This window comes from Eretmochelys imbricata, chromosome 4 (assembly GCF_965152235.1).
Source record: "Eretmochelys imbricata isolate rEreImb1 chromosome 4, rEreImb1.hap1, whole genome shotgun sequence".
Taxonomy (NCBI): domain Eukaryota; kingdom Metazoa; phylum Chordata; order Testudines; family Cheloniidae; genus Eretmochelys; species Eretmochelys imbricata.
This window is the reverse complement of record NC_135575.1, coordinates 91071353-91093251: the sequence shown is the minus strand read 5'-3', so window position 1 is coordinate 91093251 and position 21899 is coordinate 91071353. Positions and strand designations below refer to the sequence as shown.

The 21899-nt window shown below is 40.2% G+C and overlaps 1 protein-coding gene across 1 annotated transcript in view; it reads right to left on the bottom strand.

Annotated features, from left to right (window-relative positions):
* The window catches only part of DLC1 (DLC1 Rho GTPase activating protein), a 353252-nt gene that overhangs the window by 187524 nt on the left and 143829 nt on the right, over positions 1–21899 (bottom strand). The window contains exon 4 of the mRNA XM_077815589.1: positions 7052–7085. Within this exon, the coding sequence (XP_077671715.1) occupies positions 7052–7085 (34 nt within the window). The remainder of the gene's footprint in view (positions 1–7051; positions 7086–21899) is intronic.

The following is a 21899-nucleotide window of genomic DNA, read 5'->3' as shown; positions in this document are numbered from 1 at the left end:
GTGAAGATCCTCAGCTGCCTGACACTGCTGATTAGAGTCTGAGAGGGGAAATGCCCTGCAGTTAAGGTCTCTTTTATCATCTCTGTATTTTTCCTACTTACAGATCAAAGGCTACCAGGAAAATTAACACCCAAGAACACTGAGTCTGTACTTCATTACACAGTGTATTTACTAAAAGTCTAAAGCAGATACAGACACAGGAAAACTTGGTCATTTTTTCCAAAGTCTGCTATGTCCGCCACAAGAAATTGTTTGATTGCTACATTCTATTAAAAAGAAAAGGAGGACTTGTGGCACCTTAGAGACTAACAAATTTATTAGAGCATAAGCTTTCGTGAGCTACAGCTCACTTCATTGGATGCATACATCGTTAGTCTCTACGGTGCCACAAGTACTCCTTTTCTTTTTGCGGATACAGACTAACACGGCTGGTACTCTGAAACCTACATTCTATTGTAGTATTAATAGTATTGTATTTGGGGAACACTCAAAGACTTTCTATTGACCAGAAATGTCAAAGGTAGCATGTGTTTCAGATGGGAATATATACTATATATTCTTGCCCTTAGAAGCAAAATTGCTCCAATATAGACAAGAATGGGCTATGGAACATGTTGTATTTGAGAAACATAAAAAGCCAGACTCAGGCACATTCACTTATGCTGAATACCACTTTACCCCCACAAAAAGCCCTGTGAATAAAAGGTGATCCAAAAACGGGCTGCACTTTCTCTGTAGCATTTTTCAGTATTTCAGGTAAAATGGAATATTTTGGTCATACCAATAACACCTTGAACCGTCTATTCATTCTGGCTATTTTAATTATGAATAATTAAAACTAGAGGTGGATCCAAGCAGCAAAATATGGATGTGGATTTCAAGCCCAATTTCCTCAGTGTTTGGATTGGTCTGAGCTCATACCTAATTATGAAAATATTCTGTTTACATAATAAATAGAATGCAGCTTATGCCCAGATCAGTAACTCTAAATTAAGGTTGCTAATTGTACATTGAGCTTAAATATTATCTGACAGCTATTATATGTACAGGAAAGATGGATTATTAAAACAGTGAATATTATGGAGTTTCAGCAGGTAAATTCATGAGCAAATCAATATTTATTAAGGCTAGACTGGATCCGGCCCTGATTAAGGGATAGCACATCACCTCAGGAGGAGCTTGCACCTCAAGGAAGTAATCTGCTCTACTTCTTTCCCAGACACCAATTACTTTGCCCCTCTTACATGTCTATTGGTTGCCATGCTATAGGGCCAGAGTCAAGATTCTCCTACTCCTGACCCAATACAGTAGGGATAAAGTGGGGTATCAGGCACCTAGTTCCTGCTTTCCCCTCCATGTATGAGCCAAGATATGAGGTGGCTGTGCAGGGAATATCATATCATCATTTTTTTCTCTGTTTGGATCTCTTAGACCTAGGCATAATCTAGCCCTTGATGTTAATTTCTGCTTTAAAATCTTTAATTTAAAACCCTTTCCCCACTGATAGAAATGTCAATGTGATTAATGGAATCAATCAGAATTCATGGTGCTCTCAAAGCATACTGGTCAAGTGCTGTTCTGATCAGCAGGCAGGCAGGCTGCTCATTTATAGTATCTGCTAGAGTGACCCCACAATTAAAGGGCTTTCTTCACTCTCCACTACAAAAACTTTTAACCGCTTAAGCCTTCTTGAGCTATAGGTTGACAAAAGTAATAATGTTTTCAGATTACATTTCAGTTAGGCTTTAAATAAAAAAACGCTTTTATTTACAAAACAAAACAAAACCCAGCTGACAGTTTCTCTTCTATGTAGACTAAGCCCTTCTCCTAGCTGGAAAAAATATAAAATAGACAAAATATTTAATGAAATAAGTAACAACTGTGCATAAACAAATATAATTAGTGATGTGTGAACCTCCAAAGATTTGACAATTTAGTTCAGTTAAGCATCCAAAGGTGCAGTTGCTTATTCCAAAGCTCTTGGAGCTATATAATTCTCTGGAATCTTTATAATAGGAAGCCTTGGGAAAACAATTGTTTTTAAATGAGATTTCTACATTTCTGGACCAGAAACCCTGAAAGAACAGCCTCACTCTGTATTTATTTATTTCCCTTTTGAGTCTTGGATGAAACCAGGTAGTGCAAAGTGGGAAAAAAGGAACAAATGCAATTTGTTACTAGTATAATAAACTTTTCGGAACGTCAAAAGTGGTTTGGTTTGAGCTTCTGAGTGAAATTTCAAGTCAGTTTTTATTCTGCCTGAACCTGTTTATGCTGTATACTGCAATTTTCCTAACATCCTCACACATGGATACTTATGTAGTTTTGTTCTATAATATACTTACAATTTTGGTTTGTTTGTAGCAAAATAAACAAAAGCAGTTTTGTTAATTAATGGAATGAGTAACTGAACTTCAAAGGCTTTTTTATTTTATTTGTAATGTTTAATTGTAAACATATAGACAGTTTTATATTAAGTGGTATAAAAGCTTTAAGAACACTATTTTTGAGAGACTAACTCACTCATGGCTTCATCTCTTGTGATTTATGTGTAACACTACACCTCTGTGTGGGTTATTGGCAGCAGGGATAGAACCTGTGATCTTGGGATCTTAAAGCATGAGCTTCTATTCCCTGAACTAAAAGAGATAGCTCCACTGGACAAAGATGAGGCCAAATCACCATTAGAGGCAGACAGAGTGCCACATCGAGTGGAAGGTGGGTTACATATGACTTGCTCCAAAATGCATGCCCATTATATCTTTCCCCACTGCATGACACCATCATGAGTTTCTGACTTTTAAACAAGAGTTTATATTGCAGCTGCTAACAAACCAAGCACAAGCACAAACTGCAAACTAGCTGAAAACAAGGCGAGCACTTCTCCGTGCACAACGCTCCTCTGTTTGATCTAGTTGGTGTTTTGTACATGTTCTGGGTACCCATGTATTCTGGTAGCCAACAGTTAATCAGTCACATTTGGACATTTGGCCCTGAAAGATAAGAAAGGTCTTTTGTTTGTAAAAAAATAATTAAAAAAAAGTGAAACTCAACATAATATGCTAAAACTCTAATCTGGGGAAAAGGGGAGAGAGGAAATTGTGTATGTCAAGCATATGTGTGTGTACTACATGCTTCTACAGACTGCTTATGGGCTGAAAAGGCTTTCACCTCATGTCTAGCTCAGGTTAACAGTGAGAGAAAACTTGGTCTTTTGGCTGAAGAGTAAGACGGGAAGTCAGAAGATCCGGGGTTTTATTTCTGGCTCTATAGCAAACTAGCTGTGACCCTGGGCAACTCTCACTGTGCCTCTGTTTCTCCACAAAATAAATGGGGATGATAATGCCTCATTATATGATGGCTGTGAGGATTAATTCATGTTTTTAAAGAGATTTGACTGCCTTTTACAGGAGGTGCTATATGGTCTATGGTTAAAATATTGTGAATAGTGAACAAAAGTCATTACTATCTGATAGCTGCTAGATAGATTGTTGAAATTAGAGATCTCTTACGTTACTAAATGATAGATGTACACCATTCCAGTTGTCAGTTTGTACACTAGGACATTACCTAGCAGATGCAGCCACTCTATTGGAAGAGAGCATCACTTCTCTTACCATTTTCTCCACTGTCCTGTCCCCTTCACCCCTCTCCCTCAGTGTCCCCTCTGCCTTCCCTTTATTGAAACTCCTACCTAAATCCATCAAACAGTGGAATTAACATGACGTTTGCCGCCACCACCACCTCATTGCTCACTTTGCTTGTGTGTTGTACCCCTTTCACTACCCTGAGTTTGTTTTATCTATATCCATTATAAACTCTTCAGGGCAGGAAGAGCCTAATTTGTGCTGGGGTTTGCTGGGGTTCAGCCAGCAACAATTTTCACCTCTTCTGTCAGTGGCATTTAGTGAGGCATGCCATTCTACACTTGCATGGAAAGCATGACCTTTCATATATGGTGCGTATGAGGTCACGCTGCGTGGAGGACATCATTTTGTTCTAGGAACAGCATTATCATTCTTTTCATTATCATTCATTATCATTCATTACCATTCTGGGGCAGGGACTGTCTTTTTGCTTTGTATTTGGAGAGCACCCAGCACAGTGGGTCCATACAAATAATAATTTTTTATCACGTATGGGCATGGCTCAGTTGTGTTCTGAGGGGCTGGGGCCTTCTCAATTGCCATGACCTTGTCTGTCACTAGTGAATCCCCCACGCCTTGTCTATCCAGTAGTCCAGGTACACCACTTCTGATCTCATAAAAAATTAGTTACTTGGTTTTAAGCAAGGTTCCACCGCCTCCAACACTCCCTCTGCAGTGTTGATCGATGTTGAGTGTCACTTCTGTGCGTGATGAGGATGTCATCAATCCTCACTACAGCACACGGGCTACCTTTCGACAATTTTTCCATGGTCTTCTGGAAAATTCCAGGGGGTGATGATATATGATATCTCAATTGATTGTACTGATATAAGCCTTTGTGAATGTTTATAGTGGTATACTTCTACCTCCAGCCTCAACTGATGATATGCCTACAACATCTCCAGCTTACTATATTTTTGATCCCCATGTAACACTGCCACCAACTCCTCCATCCATGGAATGGCATAAATGCTTAATTTGGAAACCTGATACACCATGATTTTATAATCTGTGCAAATGAGGATGGTCTTTTCTGGGTTAACCAGAATTCAGAAAACTACTCTGATGAAATGAGGCTGGAAAAGAAGGGCATATCTAACGCAGCATCAGTCTTTTCTCTGAGGGCATAAGGAACTGATCTTGCTTTAAAGTATTTTGGTTTGACACCATCTTGGATATAAATCCTGGCTGTTAAACCTTCCAAAGTCTTAAATCCTTCTTTAAAAATGGCTGGGTGAGCATCCAAGACTTCCTGGAGTGCTGGTGTTTTGCTAGGATCTCATCCAAAAATTTCCTCCAATTCAGTTTCAGATCTTTTAACTGATCTCTTTCTAGCAGATTTTGCATTTGTCCCCAGATCCCTAGAACCAGTAACTTTTTTTTAACTTTTTTGGCTTTTATATTTTATGGGGCTTAGCACAGAACCTACCACCCAGATGGGTTCTCTAATGTAGGACACAGGGTCACTCCAGTATTCACTAGTGGGTTCAGTCCTGCTTTGCACTGATGCACAGTGGAAACACCGCTCCGGAGCCTGGAGTCCCTTCCAGCTTTCTTTGCATTTTCTTTATTGAATCTGTATGATTTGCTCTACAGTCTAAGTGCAAATATTGTAAATTTTTCACTGCTGCTTCTATTATTGTTCCTATTTCTACTGCTTTGAGCCAGGGTAAGTTCTCCCCTGCCAGGAATTTTCTGTGAATTCTCTCTCATTATTAATGCCATAAACATATCTGTCCCACAGCATATCCTCTAGGACATTTCAGAATGAACAATATTCTGTTAATCTTTTCAGCTCTGTCACATATACAGGTAAACTTTCACCTGGCCTCCACATTCTACTAGGAAATTTGAAACATTCCACAATAATGTTTGTCTTTGATCTGAAGTGCTCTGTTAACCTCTTTTGCAGGTGTTCTAAACTTCTATTGCCTGATGTCTGAGGTTGTAACAAACTCCTTAAGAGAGAAAGTAGGTTTTATTGCCACAGACACTGAGGAAAATTGCTTTCTTTTTGTCCATTATCTATAATCTCATTTGCAAGAAAACAGTACCCAATCTTTCCATACATTCCTGCATTAAGCTCCTCAAGTTTCCCATACATTGCCATTCTTATGTTCTTTCTTGTCACCAGTTTTGTAAGGCCCACTCAGTGCACAAGGAATGCTTTCTACTTACAATACTGAAGGCTGGGAATGTGCTGCTTTATTCAACTATATACAAACAGAGTTGGGGGAAACACCCACTAATTAAAAGAGCAAGTAAGGGAGGGAGCAGGACTCCAACTCATAATACTCTGAGTAACCTCTTGATGACCACTTTAATAATAACAACAATAACAACAATACAAAAGAAGAGGTCCTCTTGCAAATTTTACTAATTATGGGCTTGTTAAATATTGGACATAGTTTTGGGAAATACTGTGAACTTTACCAGCTAAAATTGCTTGTGACATCCTGGAAAAAACAGCTGCTTTAACCATAGCTTTTCTTTCTGAGCATCGCTTAACCAGCAAGCTAAACAACAAATAAACAACCTCTGCCCCCCCAAAAAAACAGGCCTGAAAATGTCACAAATAAACATCAGAAACCAAACTCCAAGTGGTGTCTAAGCATTCCTATGAACATTTGAAAGTCATTTTAATGCTATAGTTAATGGGTCTCAACACAAATTATCAGTAAAAAGAAGTACAAAAGATACCCACATAAATTGTACTTTGAGTTATATGGCAAGAGGTTTTTTGGGGTGCAAAATACTCTACCATTTACAGCAACAATAAAGCCAATTCACGATGTCTGGGCACTACTATGACCACTTCTAATACTGCCACATAATCAAATCAGAATAGTTATGGCATTCAGATAGCATAAATAGCACAAACCGATACAAAAGTAGTCCCTTAATATTGTAGAGGTGCTTAACTGTTTTTGCCAAAGGAATATCTACAATAAAACACTCCAGAAGACCATAATTCCCTGTTATCCACTATTAAGACAGCAAAGATCCAGTCAATGGGATAAATCCTGCTTTTCTAGCTCAGGTGAACAGCCCCATTGTCTTCAATGTTTGTTTATTGAGACTTCAAATACATCACAATGGCTTTTAACAACAAGCAGAAAGTTAGCACCTCGAATACAAAGGATAAATGTTGGTTCATTTGATGCTGGGTAGAATTCTTTCAGACATCTCTGCTCGTGTCATGCACACGCTGTGACTCTTGCCCAAAAAGACAGTTCCAGGTCAGGATGCAAAGAGTGATATTTGCACAGAGATTTGTCAGGTCTATAATCTTGAACATTCCAGAGTAAGCCTAGTTTAAGCCTGCCCTTTACCACTGGGATAAGTAGCTAACATTCCAGGAAACTAATACAAGAAGAGGAGAAAACAAGTAAATGCTTACTCACCAGCCTTTTCCTTTTCTGAAATAACCAGCATAGCCTAAAAAAAAGAAAAAGAAAAAAGAAGGGTTGCATTTAAGAAAAGGTAACAAAATTAACTCAAGGACATCATTATTATTGATTTATCTAGATTGTGATAGTGTCCAAAGGCTCTGAACGGAACCGAGGCCTCTGTGTTGTAGGCATTCTACAATCACACATGAAGACATAATCCCTGCTTCGAAAGGCTTATGCTGTCATGTGAAGAAAAAAAAAAAGCGCAACAAATGAGTGGAGAACAAATATAAAGGGAGAATGAAGGTAACGATGATAAAACCATGTGCCATGATCTTATAGACATCACCACCAATACCATAAGTGATCTGTAAACTTAAAATGTCACAGGGAGATCCAATGGGGAATGACTGACTGATTCTGAAGGACAGAGCAGTGAAAACTGCACAGCTGAAAAATTGAGGATAAAATGCTCAAGTCCTTCTCCCACTGAAGGCATCAGGCATTCCGCAAATTACTCCACTGGCAGCAGGATTCAGGCCCAAACATAGGGCTTCTCCCTAGCATGATGATTTCTTCTTTAAAACACTCCTCAGTAGAAATAAAAAACCTGTTGCTCTTCTGGTGATTTTTTAGAATACGAGCGTAAGACTGACAGCTTAGTCTGGTTCTTCTCTTTCTCTCACCTTAACACAGAATTCATTAAGAAGAACTTTTCTCCGCCTAAAAATGGGGCCATGATTTGGTTGTTTTTAATATCGGCATAGTATCATTTACCCTTAATTGTCTCAATCTTTTCGACAGACTGAAACAGCTTTCAGAATATCTCAGATGTTGCAGAAAGATGAGTGAATGCCCTAATTTAGAGATCAGTTTAGAGCATATATTCAGAACCACCAAGTTAAGGGGACATTTCCACATCTCCTTCATGCATGTCATTATGGAACTCTATACTACAGTTCTGACTCAAGAGAAAATCCTATGGCAGCCAACTGGAATGTTGCCCGAGTCAGGACTTCAGGATTGGGGTTGAGATACTTTGCCAATATCTCCGTATTGGAGTGAAATACCTAATTTTTTTAAAAAGGGGAGACACTGGGTAGAAGCCAGCTTGAAATTTTCAGTTTGAATGGCTGCTTATGGAGATCCTTTGAAATGTGGCTATATCCCTTAGCCAGCTTTGAAAATCCCCGCCCCAAATGTTTTTTCTGCTTTACTTTTTTTTTTGGTATGATTTCCTGGGTTCTTTTAAAAGAGCTACTTTCTTTCTATACAAAATTTAAAAGAGAAAAGGATATGCACAGTTTATATAAATACATAGAACATACAGTGGTAACAGCAAAATGATAAATTGCAGAGTCATATGATAACATTTATGATTCACTGTTGATTGCCTTAACTGCACTCTGCCCACTAGACTATCTGCACTGGGCCTTATTTCCAACATTGCAAAACCCTGAACAGCTACAATGAGATACAGTTTACAACAACCTGCCAGAGAAATGTTTCCTTTTTCCCTGTACAAAACTATAATTGTTCAGGTCAGGCACTATTTAAATTTGCTCCAGTGACACACTAAAGATATTATCTTGTGTTCTTTTATAGCTGGACATGGGAGCTCTATATACCTTTATAAAGACTTTCCAATAACTACTTCCAATCCTGGAACGTCCCAACATATTACATGTAAAAACTGTGACATTACCTAAAATACCATTTCTGTACATGATAATGGGGACATCAAAGGGACATGAAAAAGGAATACCAATACAAACTCTTTAAAATCCCCTGTGAAATACTTCGAAAGAAATTTTCTTTTAAAAATTCAATACACACACAGTATAGTTCAGTATACTTGTATTATATGCAATAGTTTCATACATTCAGCTGAACCCCACACTCAAAGTGAATCTGCTAAACTTTGCTTGATTTTGGGGTTACAACCATGGGAAACCAGCAGGCATGGCATGGCCTTTACCCAGACTCTGACATTGGCTCAAATTTGCAGAGAGACGTTAGCACACCTCGGAAAAGTTAGTTTTTATTGGTTAGAAAATTCCAAAAGAGTAAAAAAGTTGATTGGTTTGGGGTTTTGTTATGAAAATTTCACACAGCTCTGGCAATGATGTCATTAGACTATTTCATGATGGCTTGAAATGACATACTAAATATCCTAATTATGTCCGGTGAATACACTGCAATGCCTATCTTTTGCCCTCAATTCAACACCACTTCAAGCAGGATTTTTCTGAAACATTTAAATCTAAAAGAAATATTGATTTGGTGGAAAACTTCATATTGCAGGCTTCAGCCTAAGAAAAATATACAGCTTCATTACTAACCATTTAAAACAGACTGATCTTGGAAAGGGTTATTTGAAGGACTGTAGCTGTGCTGGCCGCAGGATATTGCAGAGAGAAGGAGGTGAAGTAATATCTTTTACAGTAGAACCTCAGACTTAGGAACCCCAGAGTTACAAACTGACCAGTCATACACACCTCATTTGTAACTGGAAGTACACAATAAGGCAGCAGCAGAGACCAAAAAACCCCCAAGAACCCCCAACCTCCCCCGCCCCAAATACAGTGCAGTACTGTGTTAAATGTGAAGTACTAAAAAAATAAAGGGAAAGTTTTAAAAAGATATTTGACAAGGTGTGAAGAAACTGTTTCTGCACTTGTTTCATTTAAATTAAGACATTTAAAAGCAGCATTTTTCTTCTGCATAGTAACGTTTCGAAGATGTATTAAGTCAATTTTCTGTCGTAAACTTTTGAAAGAACAACCATGACATTTTGTTCAGGGTTATGAACATTTCAGAGATACAAACAACCTCCATTCTCGAGGTGTTCGTAACTCTGAGGTTTTACTGTATTAGACCAACTTCTACTGATGATACAGACAAGCTTTTGAGTTTAAACAGAGCTTTTCTTCAAGTTTGGGAAATGTTACTCAGTCTTTTGCTCTAACATTTAAGTACATGAGGAAGAATGGCTAAACTCGTATTCCCTCTTTTGAGTCACTCCCTATCAGATTCTGTTTTTGCGTCCTCAGCTCTGCTAGAATGTGGACTGTTTGGGTCAGAACTAAATGAGAATAAATCATAACACCTACTCCAATTATTTAATTCTTATTCACTTTATAACTGTTCTTGGTCATAAAGTCATAGAAGTTGGACAAGATGTGCCATTTAGGCCATCCCATTGCTAGTACATGATTGTTCCTTCCAATATTTTTTTCAGTCACAATTTATATTATAGGTACCTTTATAAATAGTTGAGAGGCAATGTGGTCCAGTGGATAGGGCACTGGATTGGTAGTCAGAAGATCCGAATGTTACTAACCAGCTGTGTGTGAGGGGGTGCGGAGTGTGAGCTCCAGGAGGGACTTTGGGTGCGGGAGGGGGCTGAGGGCTGGGGCAGGGACACGGAAGGGGGTGAGTGCTCTGGCTGGGGTTGCACACTCTAGGGTGGGGCTGGGGATGAGAGGTTTGGGGTGCGGGAGGGGGCTCAGGGTTGGGGCTGTGTTCAGAGTGCGGGAGGGAGCTCAGGGCTGGGGCAGGGGGTTGGGGTGTGGGAGGGGGTTCGGGGTGCAGGCAGTGCTTACCTCAGGCAGCTCCCAGAAGCGGCCAGCATGCCAGGCTCCTAGGCTGAGAGGCCATGGGACCCTATGCGCTGCCTGTGCCCACAGGCACTGCCCCTGCAACTCCCTTTGGCGATGGTTCCTGGCCAATGGGAGCTGCAGAGCTGGTGCTTGGGGCGGGGGCAGCGCATGGAGCCCCCTGGCCCACTCCTCCGCCTAGGAGTTGGTGGGACATGCTGGCTGCTTCCTGGGAGCCACATGGAGCCGGGTAGGGAGCCTGCCAGCCCCGCACCAACTAGACTTTTAACGGCTTGGTCAACAGTGCTGACCACAGACACAAGGTCTGTTTTTGACAAGGTGTTCCAGTTGAACACTGGACACCTGGCAATCCTAGACGTGGGTGCTGGAGGGAGTAGTCATGATGTAACAGTCAGGTGGTCTCATCTGTCGGGAGCCAGCTTCCTGCCTGTCTTGCTCCCCTACTGCACAGGGGAAGTGGACGAGGCTGCTCTGAAGGGCTGGGGCAGGAGAACCAATACTCACAGGGTATTGGTTCTACTCAACTCCCCTTTCGCAGAGTCCCTGCCAGCCTCCTCAGCGTGCCTGACAGCAAGCAAGGCCTTTCAGGGCTTTCTCCCTGGGGAGCTGGTTCCTTTCCTTTTTATCAAGGCTCACTGCAGGGGCTCACTCTACCCATTTTTTTTCCTCTCTCTCTCTCTCTCTCTTTCCTGGACTATTGCTTTCCCTTCTCAGGAGAGGATCCGAGGGCTTGGTCTTCCCCTTGGCTTCCTACATCCCTAATAGGACTCCCCCACAGTTCTAAGCCCTTCTTTTTATGATGATCCAGCTCCTCCCAGCTGGGCCTTCACCACACCCTACAGGTTTATGCAGGTGAGCTAATTGAGTCCTCAGGCTCCTGAGAACCCTTTTGCTGCCAGTGTGGAGTGTACACCCCCCAGGTGCCTAACACCTAACCTGTTTAGGTGCTTTTGAAAATCCCACTAGAGACTAGTCTGCAACTTTTCATGCCAAATACCTTGGAAAATCTGACTCTATGTGCTTCAAATTTTTAGAATTAGTAGATCAGTAGATTTCAATCTCTCCCACCTGTTTTTTCCCCCTCTGTAGACTGAAAGAGGAAAACACATTTTCTTATTTTTCAATTCCCAATTGGATTCTCAACTTGAATGAACTAGTCAAAACAAAGAAAATATTTTCTCTGAATCTGTTTGCTAAATTTAAACCAAAGTAATTAAGGCTAAAACTTTTCTGCACAACAGAAAGTGGAAGTATTTCTGTTTGGAAAAATGTATATGCCAGAATTTAGTTCATTGTAAAGACTGAAAATGATACTTAATGCAGTACATGATATTGTGCCATATTTATAAAGCTTGAACTGACTTCAACAGTTAAAAATGTTTTCTCCCAATTCTGAATTGAAAAAAAAATGCATCCTTTAACTCACTAAACTCTGAGGAGAGCTAGTTGATGCAGCATTTTTATTTATTTAAATGATTTGAATAGATTATAGTAAGATTAGGCCTTAAAATAGGTTGTCATAATTTCACATAATTTTTAAACAAGTTAAATTTTAAAAAGAAAAATGTATTTAAATTTAAGAATCCAGTAAAAAAACCCATGGTTATTCATCCACCCTGCTATCGAGTTTGGCCCATATTTATGAAGTACCGTACCTTGAAATTCTTCTGAATGAAAAGCACTAGTTAAATGTTGTGTAATTCTACTGCCTTGAGATTCTTTGCTTTTTATTCTTGGTTGATAAGGAAATAAAATGATGAGAGAATTCCATCATAGTTCTACCTCTCTGACTAGGGCACGTCTTCACTAGCAATGTTAAAGTGCTGTAGTTGAGGCATAGCGCTGGGAGAGAGGTCTCCCAGTGCTACAAAAAACCCACCTCCACGAGGGAAATAGCTCCCACCACTGGTGCACTGTCTACACTGGCACATTACAGCGCTGAAACTTGCAGCACTCGGGGATGTTTTTTCACACCCCAGAGCAAGAAAGTTGCAGTGCTGTAAAGTGCCATCATAGACCAGCCCTAACAGAGGACAAAACACCAAGGGAGCTTAGTGTTATCGCCCTAAAACGTAAAATAACGCAAACAGTAAGTAAATCTAGTTCCAGCAATTTCTGCGACAATTCTACAAAGGTTGAGTTTTTTGTTAACACAGCTACATATGCTGCTTACATGCTGCAAAGTGGGATAACATGACTTATCGTTACTTAGAAGAAATGCTCGCACCTCAAGTGCAGTTTTGAATTCACTGGTGACTTTCTTCAATTATTTCCATATGTCATAAATGAACTGCATTCCCAGGAAGTGATTTAACATTTCTGGCAAAGGAGCAATTAAATGGGATTTTCCTGGTAGGCCAGATGGGTCCACTGTAACGTCACGTTATTCCTAACTTCTCGCTCCTCATGGAACAAAGGAACTCCACTAATAATTTCCACACGATCGAATCACACCTTTTTTAAAAAAACTTCCAAGACTCTTGTACCCCTCACTATTTGGTCTGAGCATTGGGATCCAAACAAAATTCCCCAACCACTTAAAACAGTCACTTTATTATTTTGTTAATGCATCTTACAAGAACACTCAGAACAGAAGGACTGCTTTAGAAATGTAACCAGGGAACTAAAAGAATACAGGACTGGAAGAGACCGCCTGAGTTGTCAAGACCAGTCTCCTTCTATCACAGGCAATCCTGTCATGTAACCCCATTCATAAAACTATCAAGCTCCATCTTAAAACTATGTATGGCTTGCATTAAAAAACACCTGCAGGAATGAATATACTCAAGGTTTTGTTCACCAATGGACAGCATGCTATATGAGCCTGGGAAAAAGACTTTGAAATCTCTTCTTTGAATCGTAGCACATGCATGTGTGTTGTATTGGGTCTCCACTTTATACAACTGCGTTACATTTGTACACGGAGCCTGCAAAGTGGGGGTAAAATGCTACTATTCAGCTGCAGCAGCATTTTACACTCACTGCACTTTTGCCTTGTACAGATTTAAATAACAAAACAGCATGCAAGGCAGTGGAGATTCTTTACATTTTTACTACTCTAGGGCTAAATTGTGACTCCCAGAGCCAGTGGAGTGATAGGCGTGGTAGCTGCAATATCTGACCTGTGGTGGAGGGACGCATTACCCCGGCACAGGGTATTGACCTGTGGTGGAGGGACGCATTACCCCGGCACAGGGTATTGTTACTCCTTTTGAGCCAAGCAGTTAGTAAAAATTCAGCATCCAGCAGGTTATCATTAGGAGGAGAAATTGATGCTGGAATCAGCTTTTTTTTTAATGCAATCCTGTTTATTTACAAGAATGGACAGCAGCGTCCTGTTCTCCTGAACGCAGGAGGAGTCAAACAGCAGGAGATGGTTTCTTTGCTCACAGTTCCAAGCCCCTTTCAGCCAGCACTTACCCAGTGCTCGTTCTGGCTGTGCCGTTGGCTTTCTGCTGCTTTGCGCCTGGTTTCTTTGGTGTTTCCCCTGCTTTTCTCTCTCAACCCCACCCCCCAAAAAGTACTACCCAGCAAAACCCCTATATCCACACAGGTCTGTTTCTGTGGTGTTGCAAGTGCCTATGCTTTGTGTGGAGGCTCCTATTGTTTCTTAGGGTGGCTATTACGCCAACCAGTTTCAATGAGATTTCACCCAATCCATAACAGTATAAGGCCTTCAAGAGCACTGAGGGATAACCTCAGCAGTTCACTCGCTCCACCTGTATGAAGAAGTAGAGTTCTGTTGGGAAGCACTACTTTCTTAGCCATGCCCTGGATACACCCTGGCTTTGTCTGCCGTGCAAAAAGAGTGTTTTGTTACATCAAGATAGCTATCTTAATACATAATCCTAGTGGAGACAAGGCACAGGTAGTTTTTCAGTGTAACCCCATACTCCCCTGCCCCCCCCCCCCAACCTAGGGTTGAACTTGACTAATTACAGTGAGGTAAAAACTACATGGGCCTTGTCTTCACTAGGATTTTGCACTGTGATAGCTATCTTGATGTCAAAACACCTTTTATGGTTTGTGGAAAGAGGCCCTAGGTTTGTGCAGTGTTTGCACAATATTTAGTAGGTTCCCTTGCACACAGGAAACACAAGCAGCTGCAATAGGATTAACTCCTGTGCAAGTGCAGAGTGCTATATCTGGCTAAACTGTATAGTAATTGGCACAGACTATATTAAAGGTGCTTATAGTACATAACTGCTGAAATGAGAATCAGGTACATCTTTTAATTTTCTTTATATTCTTCCATAAACCAACTCCAGGGATGCTGCATTACAAACTTTACAGTCATATCAATTATTCTAAACAGGGTTCTGAAATGTTAAGGTTCATTGTGTAATTATACATACACTAGTAGCTCCAGGCTGACATGTCTATTTAAATCCATAATACTTTATTTTCAGAAGGAATAGAGCAGGTAAAGTGTAATTGGCATCACTTAAGTCACATTTTCAATGCCAAGATGGATATTTTACAAAACCTTTCAATCTTATTATTCTGTCAGCTGTCCAGTAATTTCTCGAGTACGTATTTGAAGAGACATGTTGGAATACTTCCTTGCCAGTGATCTGACATATCTTGAGTCACAAGGCATTTCTCCAGTTTTTATACAGAATTTATTGCATTATCTTCAACATTGCTTTATTTCTAAACTTGGCAGTGAATACAAAACTGCCTCTATACCCTGACCTTTTTACTAAGCCCAGATGCTCCTTCCGCAATTTGTTTAAAGGAAGATACTCAAACTGAAGTTAGGTAAAAGAAAGAAGTATGTTTGCTGGTGTCTGGACAGTGTGCTGTTGGCCAATGCATGCAGGCAGCCTAGGTTCAAGAATGAACTCAAAGGGTATGCCTAAACTTCAGTACTGGCCCGGGGCAGCTGACTTGGGCTTGGAGGGCTCAGGTTGCAGGGCTAAAAATTGCTGTATAGATGTTTGGGTTCAGGCTGGAGTCTGGGCTCTGAAATCCTGTGAGGAGGGAGAATGTCAGAGGCCACGCTCCAGCCTAAATTTTAGCTCCTCAGCCCAAGCCCTGCAAGCCCAAGTCAACTGACCTGGACTCCGAGACTACAAAAATTTTATTAAAGCAAATGTTAAAATTATATAATACACAGGTTGAGAAAAGAATGTTTGTATATCTGAGTATATCTACACTGCAATATAAGCCAGGGCTCAGACTCAGTCTTGCACCCAAACCCCACTTCCATCTGCATAAAAATCTCTTAGACTTGGGCTTGGACCTATGGTCCTAGGACCCTGTGGGGGTGGAGGGATCAAGTCAAGTCAAGCCAGAACCCAGGGTTTGAGACCTATTGCTTTGCAGTGTAGACACAGCCCCACCACACTGGGTCCTAAGAGACCGCCAAAAGTACCCCACAATCCAATGGGACACCTTCCTTTGTCCTCTCTATCTCAAGAATTTCCAGTCAACTCCAGGAAAACAGAGGCAACCCCACTGTGTGTAGTACAGCAGCACAGCGAGTCAGCATTTAACCCTTCTGTTGACTTCTGAACACTGAGCTGCAAACACACCAGAGATCCTTCTGTGTTTGCAATGGAGCCTGAACAGAAGTCTTCTGCAAAGTGCATGGTTTCATAGTCAGGGGAGCACACGCAGGTTTTGGTACATCTTTAGTGCGAGACCAGCAAAACAAAGTCCACACATTTATATGTAAAAGTTCTCACATGCCCATACCCGGACACTCCTTTTCAATCTGTGCAGATAGTTTTTCTGCTTCTATAAATGCAACTGGCTTCACTCAGAACCATATTGTTGCAACAATACATCACCCAGCCCACAGCTGCTTGCGCCCACACCGACCATTATGGATTTGTTCACATCATAGTACTTGAGAACTGGAGCTGTTGAGATAATTTCTTTTACTTTTTTGAAGGCAATTTCTTGATTTGGCCCCCATAGCTAAGATGTGTTGGACATTAACAGTTCATTCAGTGGTTTTTTAACTGTAGAAGATTCTTGTAGGTATTAACCAAAGTAATTTATGATACCCAGTATATATCTCAATTCAGGGACACTAATTGTGCACTCAGTTCTTGAATTGCTTTTGCTTTCTCAGGGTAGGACTGATTCCATCTGTATTTATGGTCTGTCCCCAAAACTCAATTTGGGATAGGTGGAAAATGCATTTTTCCTTGTTTAGTTTCAGTCCAGACTGACTGATTAGGCTTAGGACTTTTTAAGGGTTTTGTTGTGTTCTTCCTTCAAAGATCCATATATCAGAATGTTGTCCATTAAAACTACAACTCCGTTTGTGCTCTTTAATGGTCCCTCATTAAGGGATTGAAGAGTGACATGTTGATGAGATCCTTCAACCTTTGTTGCTTTGTTCCTTCTGTGTGCAATCTTTGCTGTCTTTTCCCCTCTGCGTCTGTTCCTAGTTTACTTCTGACACCATGTCATGTTCTTCTACATCAGATAGAGATGGGCAGGTCTGGATGAGGTTTGCTGAAATAAAGTATTATATACACAGTGCCACTAAGTGGTGGAACAGTGTAATACAGTTCAGCATTCCATTACAAAGCCTGGGACAAAGTATTTTCATGGACTATTCCAAAAGGAAGCATTTCTGTGATAAATTTATGGTTGAAATTCTGGACAGTGCCAACGAGTAGGCCCAGTACCAAAGACAGAGGGACTTACAGCTAGAGAGTCATGGCAAGAGACAAAAGGAAAGGTTATACAGCTTGAGGACAGGGTTTCAATGTGGGAACAGGCACTTCCTTCATAGTTTCTGGAACAGGAATGGCGGTTAAGGGAAGAGGACAGAGCTCAGCAGAAAGAACTGTTTGAACAGCTGATATCACTAATGGCCAAATTAACATGGCAAATTAAAACTTTTATTGCTGTAATTTAAAAACATGGGCCTGATTCCTGAATGCTCCTTTTACAGGGAACCATTATTGAATGGGTGTGCTTCTAATGGAGTCCCTCAGTGATCAATTTTTGGCTCTATGTTATAAAAAATATTTATTAATGACCTGAAAGAAAACATAAAAGTATTACCAAAGAAGTTTGCAGATGACACAAAAATTGGGGGAGTGGTAAATAGTAACAGGTTACTAAGACAGGTCACTAATACAGAGCAATCTGGTTCACTTGGTAAACTGGGCACAAACAAACAATATGCATGTTTATGTGGCTAACTGTAAATGTATACATTTAAGAAAAAAGAATGAAGGCCATATTTATAGGATGGGGACTCTATCCTGGGAAGCAGAGACTCTGAAAATGATTTGGGGGGATGTTGGATAATCAGCTGAACATGAGCTCCCAGTATGACACTGTGGCCAAAAGCTCTAATGCAATCCTTGGATGCCTAAATAGGGGAGTCTTGGGTAGGAGTAGAGAGGTTATTTTACCTCTGTATGTGACACTTGTGTGACTGCTGCTGAAATACTATGTCTGGTTCTGCTGTCAACAATTCAAGAAAGATGTTGATAAATTGGAGAGGGTTCAGAGAAGAGTCACAAGAATGATTAAAGAGTTAGAAAACATGCCTTATAGTGATAGACTCAAGGAGCTCAATCTATTTAGCTTAACAAAGAGAATGTTCAGGGATGACTTGATTATAGTCTAAAAATACCTACACAGGGAACAAACATTTAATAATGGGCTCTTCAGTCTAGCAAGAAAGGTATAGCACAATCGAACAGCTGGAAGATGAAGTGAGACAAATTCAGACTGCAAATAAGGAATAATTTTTTAATGGTAAAAGCAACTGACCAGTTTACTAAGGGTCATGGTGGATTCTCCATCACTGGCAATTTTAAAATCAAGTATGCATGTTTTTCTAAAAGATGTGTTCTAGGAATTATTTTGGGGAAATTCTATGTTATACAGGAGGTCAGACTAGATGATCAAAATAGTCCCTTCTGGCCTTGGAATCTATGAATGTATTAATCTATAAATCACTGGAGTAATGCAAAAGGAGCATTCATGTAAATAAGAATCAGGCCACATGCATTTTTCCCAAGGGTGAATGGATTTTAATAAAATGAATCGCATTTGTTCTAAGTGGGGGGAGGCTGTGCATTGTATTATGATTAGAAAGACTCACAGCCTCCAAAGCTGGCACATACTATGCATACTATATTTAATATTTACATTTTAATTTTTCAAAGGTTCATCATTTTTTAAGCCCAAAGTGACCCTCTCATTGGTGATATCTTGAATCTAGATCAAGCCCTGCGATCATCTAGTCTGAGCTCTGCCTTTTTCTCTTCCCTCTTCCCTGATTGTTTTGTGTCTCTTCACATTTCTTTTCACTCTGACTGCTCTCTGTTTCATTTTGTTTTTTAATTAAACATTTCCTCTCTGGCCCCTCTCTGATCACTTTGATGTGGAGTGGCAAAATGAGGACAGACACATGCATGGAATTGAGTGGCAGGCCATAACTTTTATTAAGCTTTAGCCCAAAGGAGGGGTGCTACCCACCTGTCATCCATTACTCTCCTCTACCATTGGTTCCAGTGTGGGGGTTACAGGTCTCCTTACCATAGAACCTGCAACTCATGGTAAGCTCTTCTCAGCCTACCCCTCCTGGACTCAGCTCTCTCTGAGTCCTAGCACCCTCCCACTCGGGAGGGGGACAGATGGTGGAGACGTTGGCCACAAGGTCTCACCCTATCTTATGAGCCCATCACCAAATTCCTAGCTCTTTTAGCTCTGGGAACCATTCATTTTATCCTTTTAACTGCACTGGAAACTGGCTGCAAGTTTTGATGAATTAACAGCTCAACCCAAGAACCTCAGTTAGGTACTAAGTAGGATTGTCAATTAATCGCAGTTAACTCAAGAGATTAATGCAAAACAAATTAACTAGAAAAATTAACCAAAAAAGAAAACCAACCTTCTGCTGGTGGCCTCTGACTCAGATGATGAAAATGAATGTGAATTGGTCCTCACTGCTTTGGATCATTATTGAGCAGTCATCATCATTGAAGTATGTTCTCTAGAATGGTCGTTAAATCATGAAGAGGCATATGAATGTTTAGCATATCTGGCACATAAATACCTTGCAATGCCAGCTACAACAGTGCCATGCGAATGCCTGTTTTCACTTTCAGGTGAAATTGTAAATAAGAAGCGGGCAGCATTATCTCCTGCAAATGTAAACAAACTTGTTTGTCTGAGCGATTAGCTGAACAAGAAGTAGGACTGACGGACTTGTAGGCTCTAAGGTTTTACACTGTTTTGTTTTTGAATGCAGTTATGTAACAAAAAAAATCCTACATTTGTAAGCTGCACTTTCATGATAAAGAGATTGCACTGCAGTACTTGTATGAGGTGAATTGAAAAATACTATTTCTTTTGTTTATCTTTTTTGTAATGCAAATATTTGTAATAAAATATAATATAAAGTGATCACTGTACACTTTGTATCCTATGTTGTGATTGAAATCAATATATTTGAAAATGTAGAAAACATCCAAAATATTTAAATAAATGGTATTCTATTATTGTTTAATGGTGCAATTAAAACTGCAATTAATTGCAACTATTTTTTCAATCTCGTGATTAATCGTGATTAATTTTTTTAATCGTTTGACAGCCCTAGTACTAAGCGCTTCCCTATTTAACCCACTGTGGTTTGAAGGTGCTGCAAACAAGGCAAAAAACTCTCTCATCTGCCAATTGGCCCATGGGAAAAAAAATTCCTTCCTGACCCTCAGATGGGTGATCAGCTAGACCCACCATTTTTGTCAGGCCGGGTTCCCATTTCTGGTCCAGGATGCATAAGGTGGGGCTTCCGGAATGGAGCCAAAAGAGGGTCCACATAGCTTTCTTTCCAAGTTAAATCCTGGGAACTGGGGAATGCTGGCCAATCAGCACCCGTCCCCCTCAACTGACCAATGGGAACTAAAGACTCCTGGCAGAGGAGCAGGAAGAGCTACTTGGTGTCCCTCAGTGTGTGTCCCCTCCCTCTCTGTTGCAACTGTCCCCCATCACCACTGACCCCATGAAGTTCTCCCACCTGTTGAGGCAGGTGGCTGGCATTTTCTCTAGTCCCACTCATTCAGAACTCCTTGAACCCAAAAATATTTCAAATGTTCAAAACACACAAAAAATCCTAAGCCCTCAAAAGAAGATTAGTCTATTCAGCTTTTTGAAGAGAAGGCTAAGAGGCAACTTGATCACAGTCTGTGATTACCTAGGCAGAGTGAAGATATCTGATACTACAATGCTCTGTAATCCAGTAGACAAGGTCATAACAAGATCCTGTAGCTGAAAGTTTAAGTCAGCAAAATTCAGTTTGCTAATAACATAAAAATGGCCACACTGGGTCAGACCAAAGGTTCATCTAGCCCAGTATCCTGTCTTCCAACAATGGCCAATTCACAATTTTAACAGTGAGAGTAGTTAACCACTGCAATAACTTACCAAGGAATGTGGTAAATTCTCCAATACTTGGAATCTTTAAATCAAGATCTGATATATTTTTAAAAGACATCCTCTAGTTCAACCAGAAGTTTTGGGCTAACTGCATAACCACTGGTTTAAATTCCGTGGCCTGTGTTATCCAGGAGATCAGACTAGATAATCATGACAGTCCCTTTTGGCTTTAAAATCTAAGGACATTCAAATGGGTTTCAAATTAAGCAAATTCTGTAGTCCTTACTCAGGCAAAACTTACTCAGTTAAGGCCCCAATCCAGCTACAAACTATAAAGTTTCTTAAGTGCTTTGCTGGATTCAGATCTAAGTTCAAAATGTAGATTTGGATCAATAATAATACTTTGCACAACTGCAGCTCCTTTCATCCCAGGGTTTGAAAGTTCTGTAAAATGTGGGTAAGTATAATTAGAAACAGCAGAGGCATAAAATTTATTTGCCAAATAGAAATTAGATTAATTTAATGTCCGATCCACCAGAAATTAGCCTCTCTGGAAGCTGTCCCTCAGAAGCTTCATGAGTCTCTGGGCTATACAACCACAAAGATTATTCCCTCTTCTGAAAAGAAAAGGGTTCCCACTTAAGTGGCTATTAAATACTCACCCCAATTACATGCATATAAAATATATTGCATGGATACAATTCTGTTATATATTATTATTATATCTACGTGCAAATTAAGTTCTAATATTTATATTCAGGGGTTCCACCCAGCATGCAAATGCTTACTCACAGGAACTTTCGCCCATCCATTTTCATTTTCCTTTTCTCATGAAGAAGAATTACTACAGTTCTAGATACGAATTAACACAAGTAGCCTCT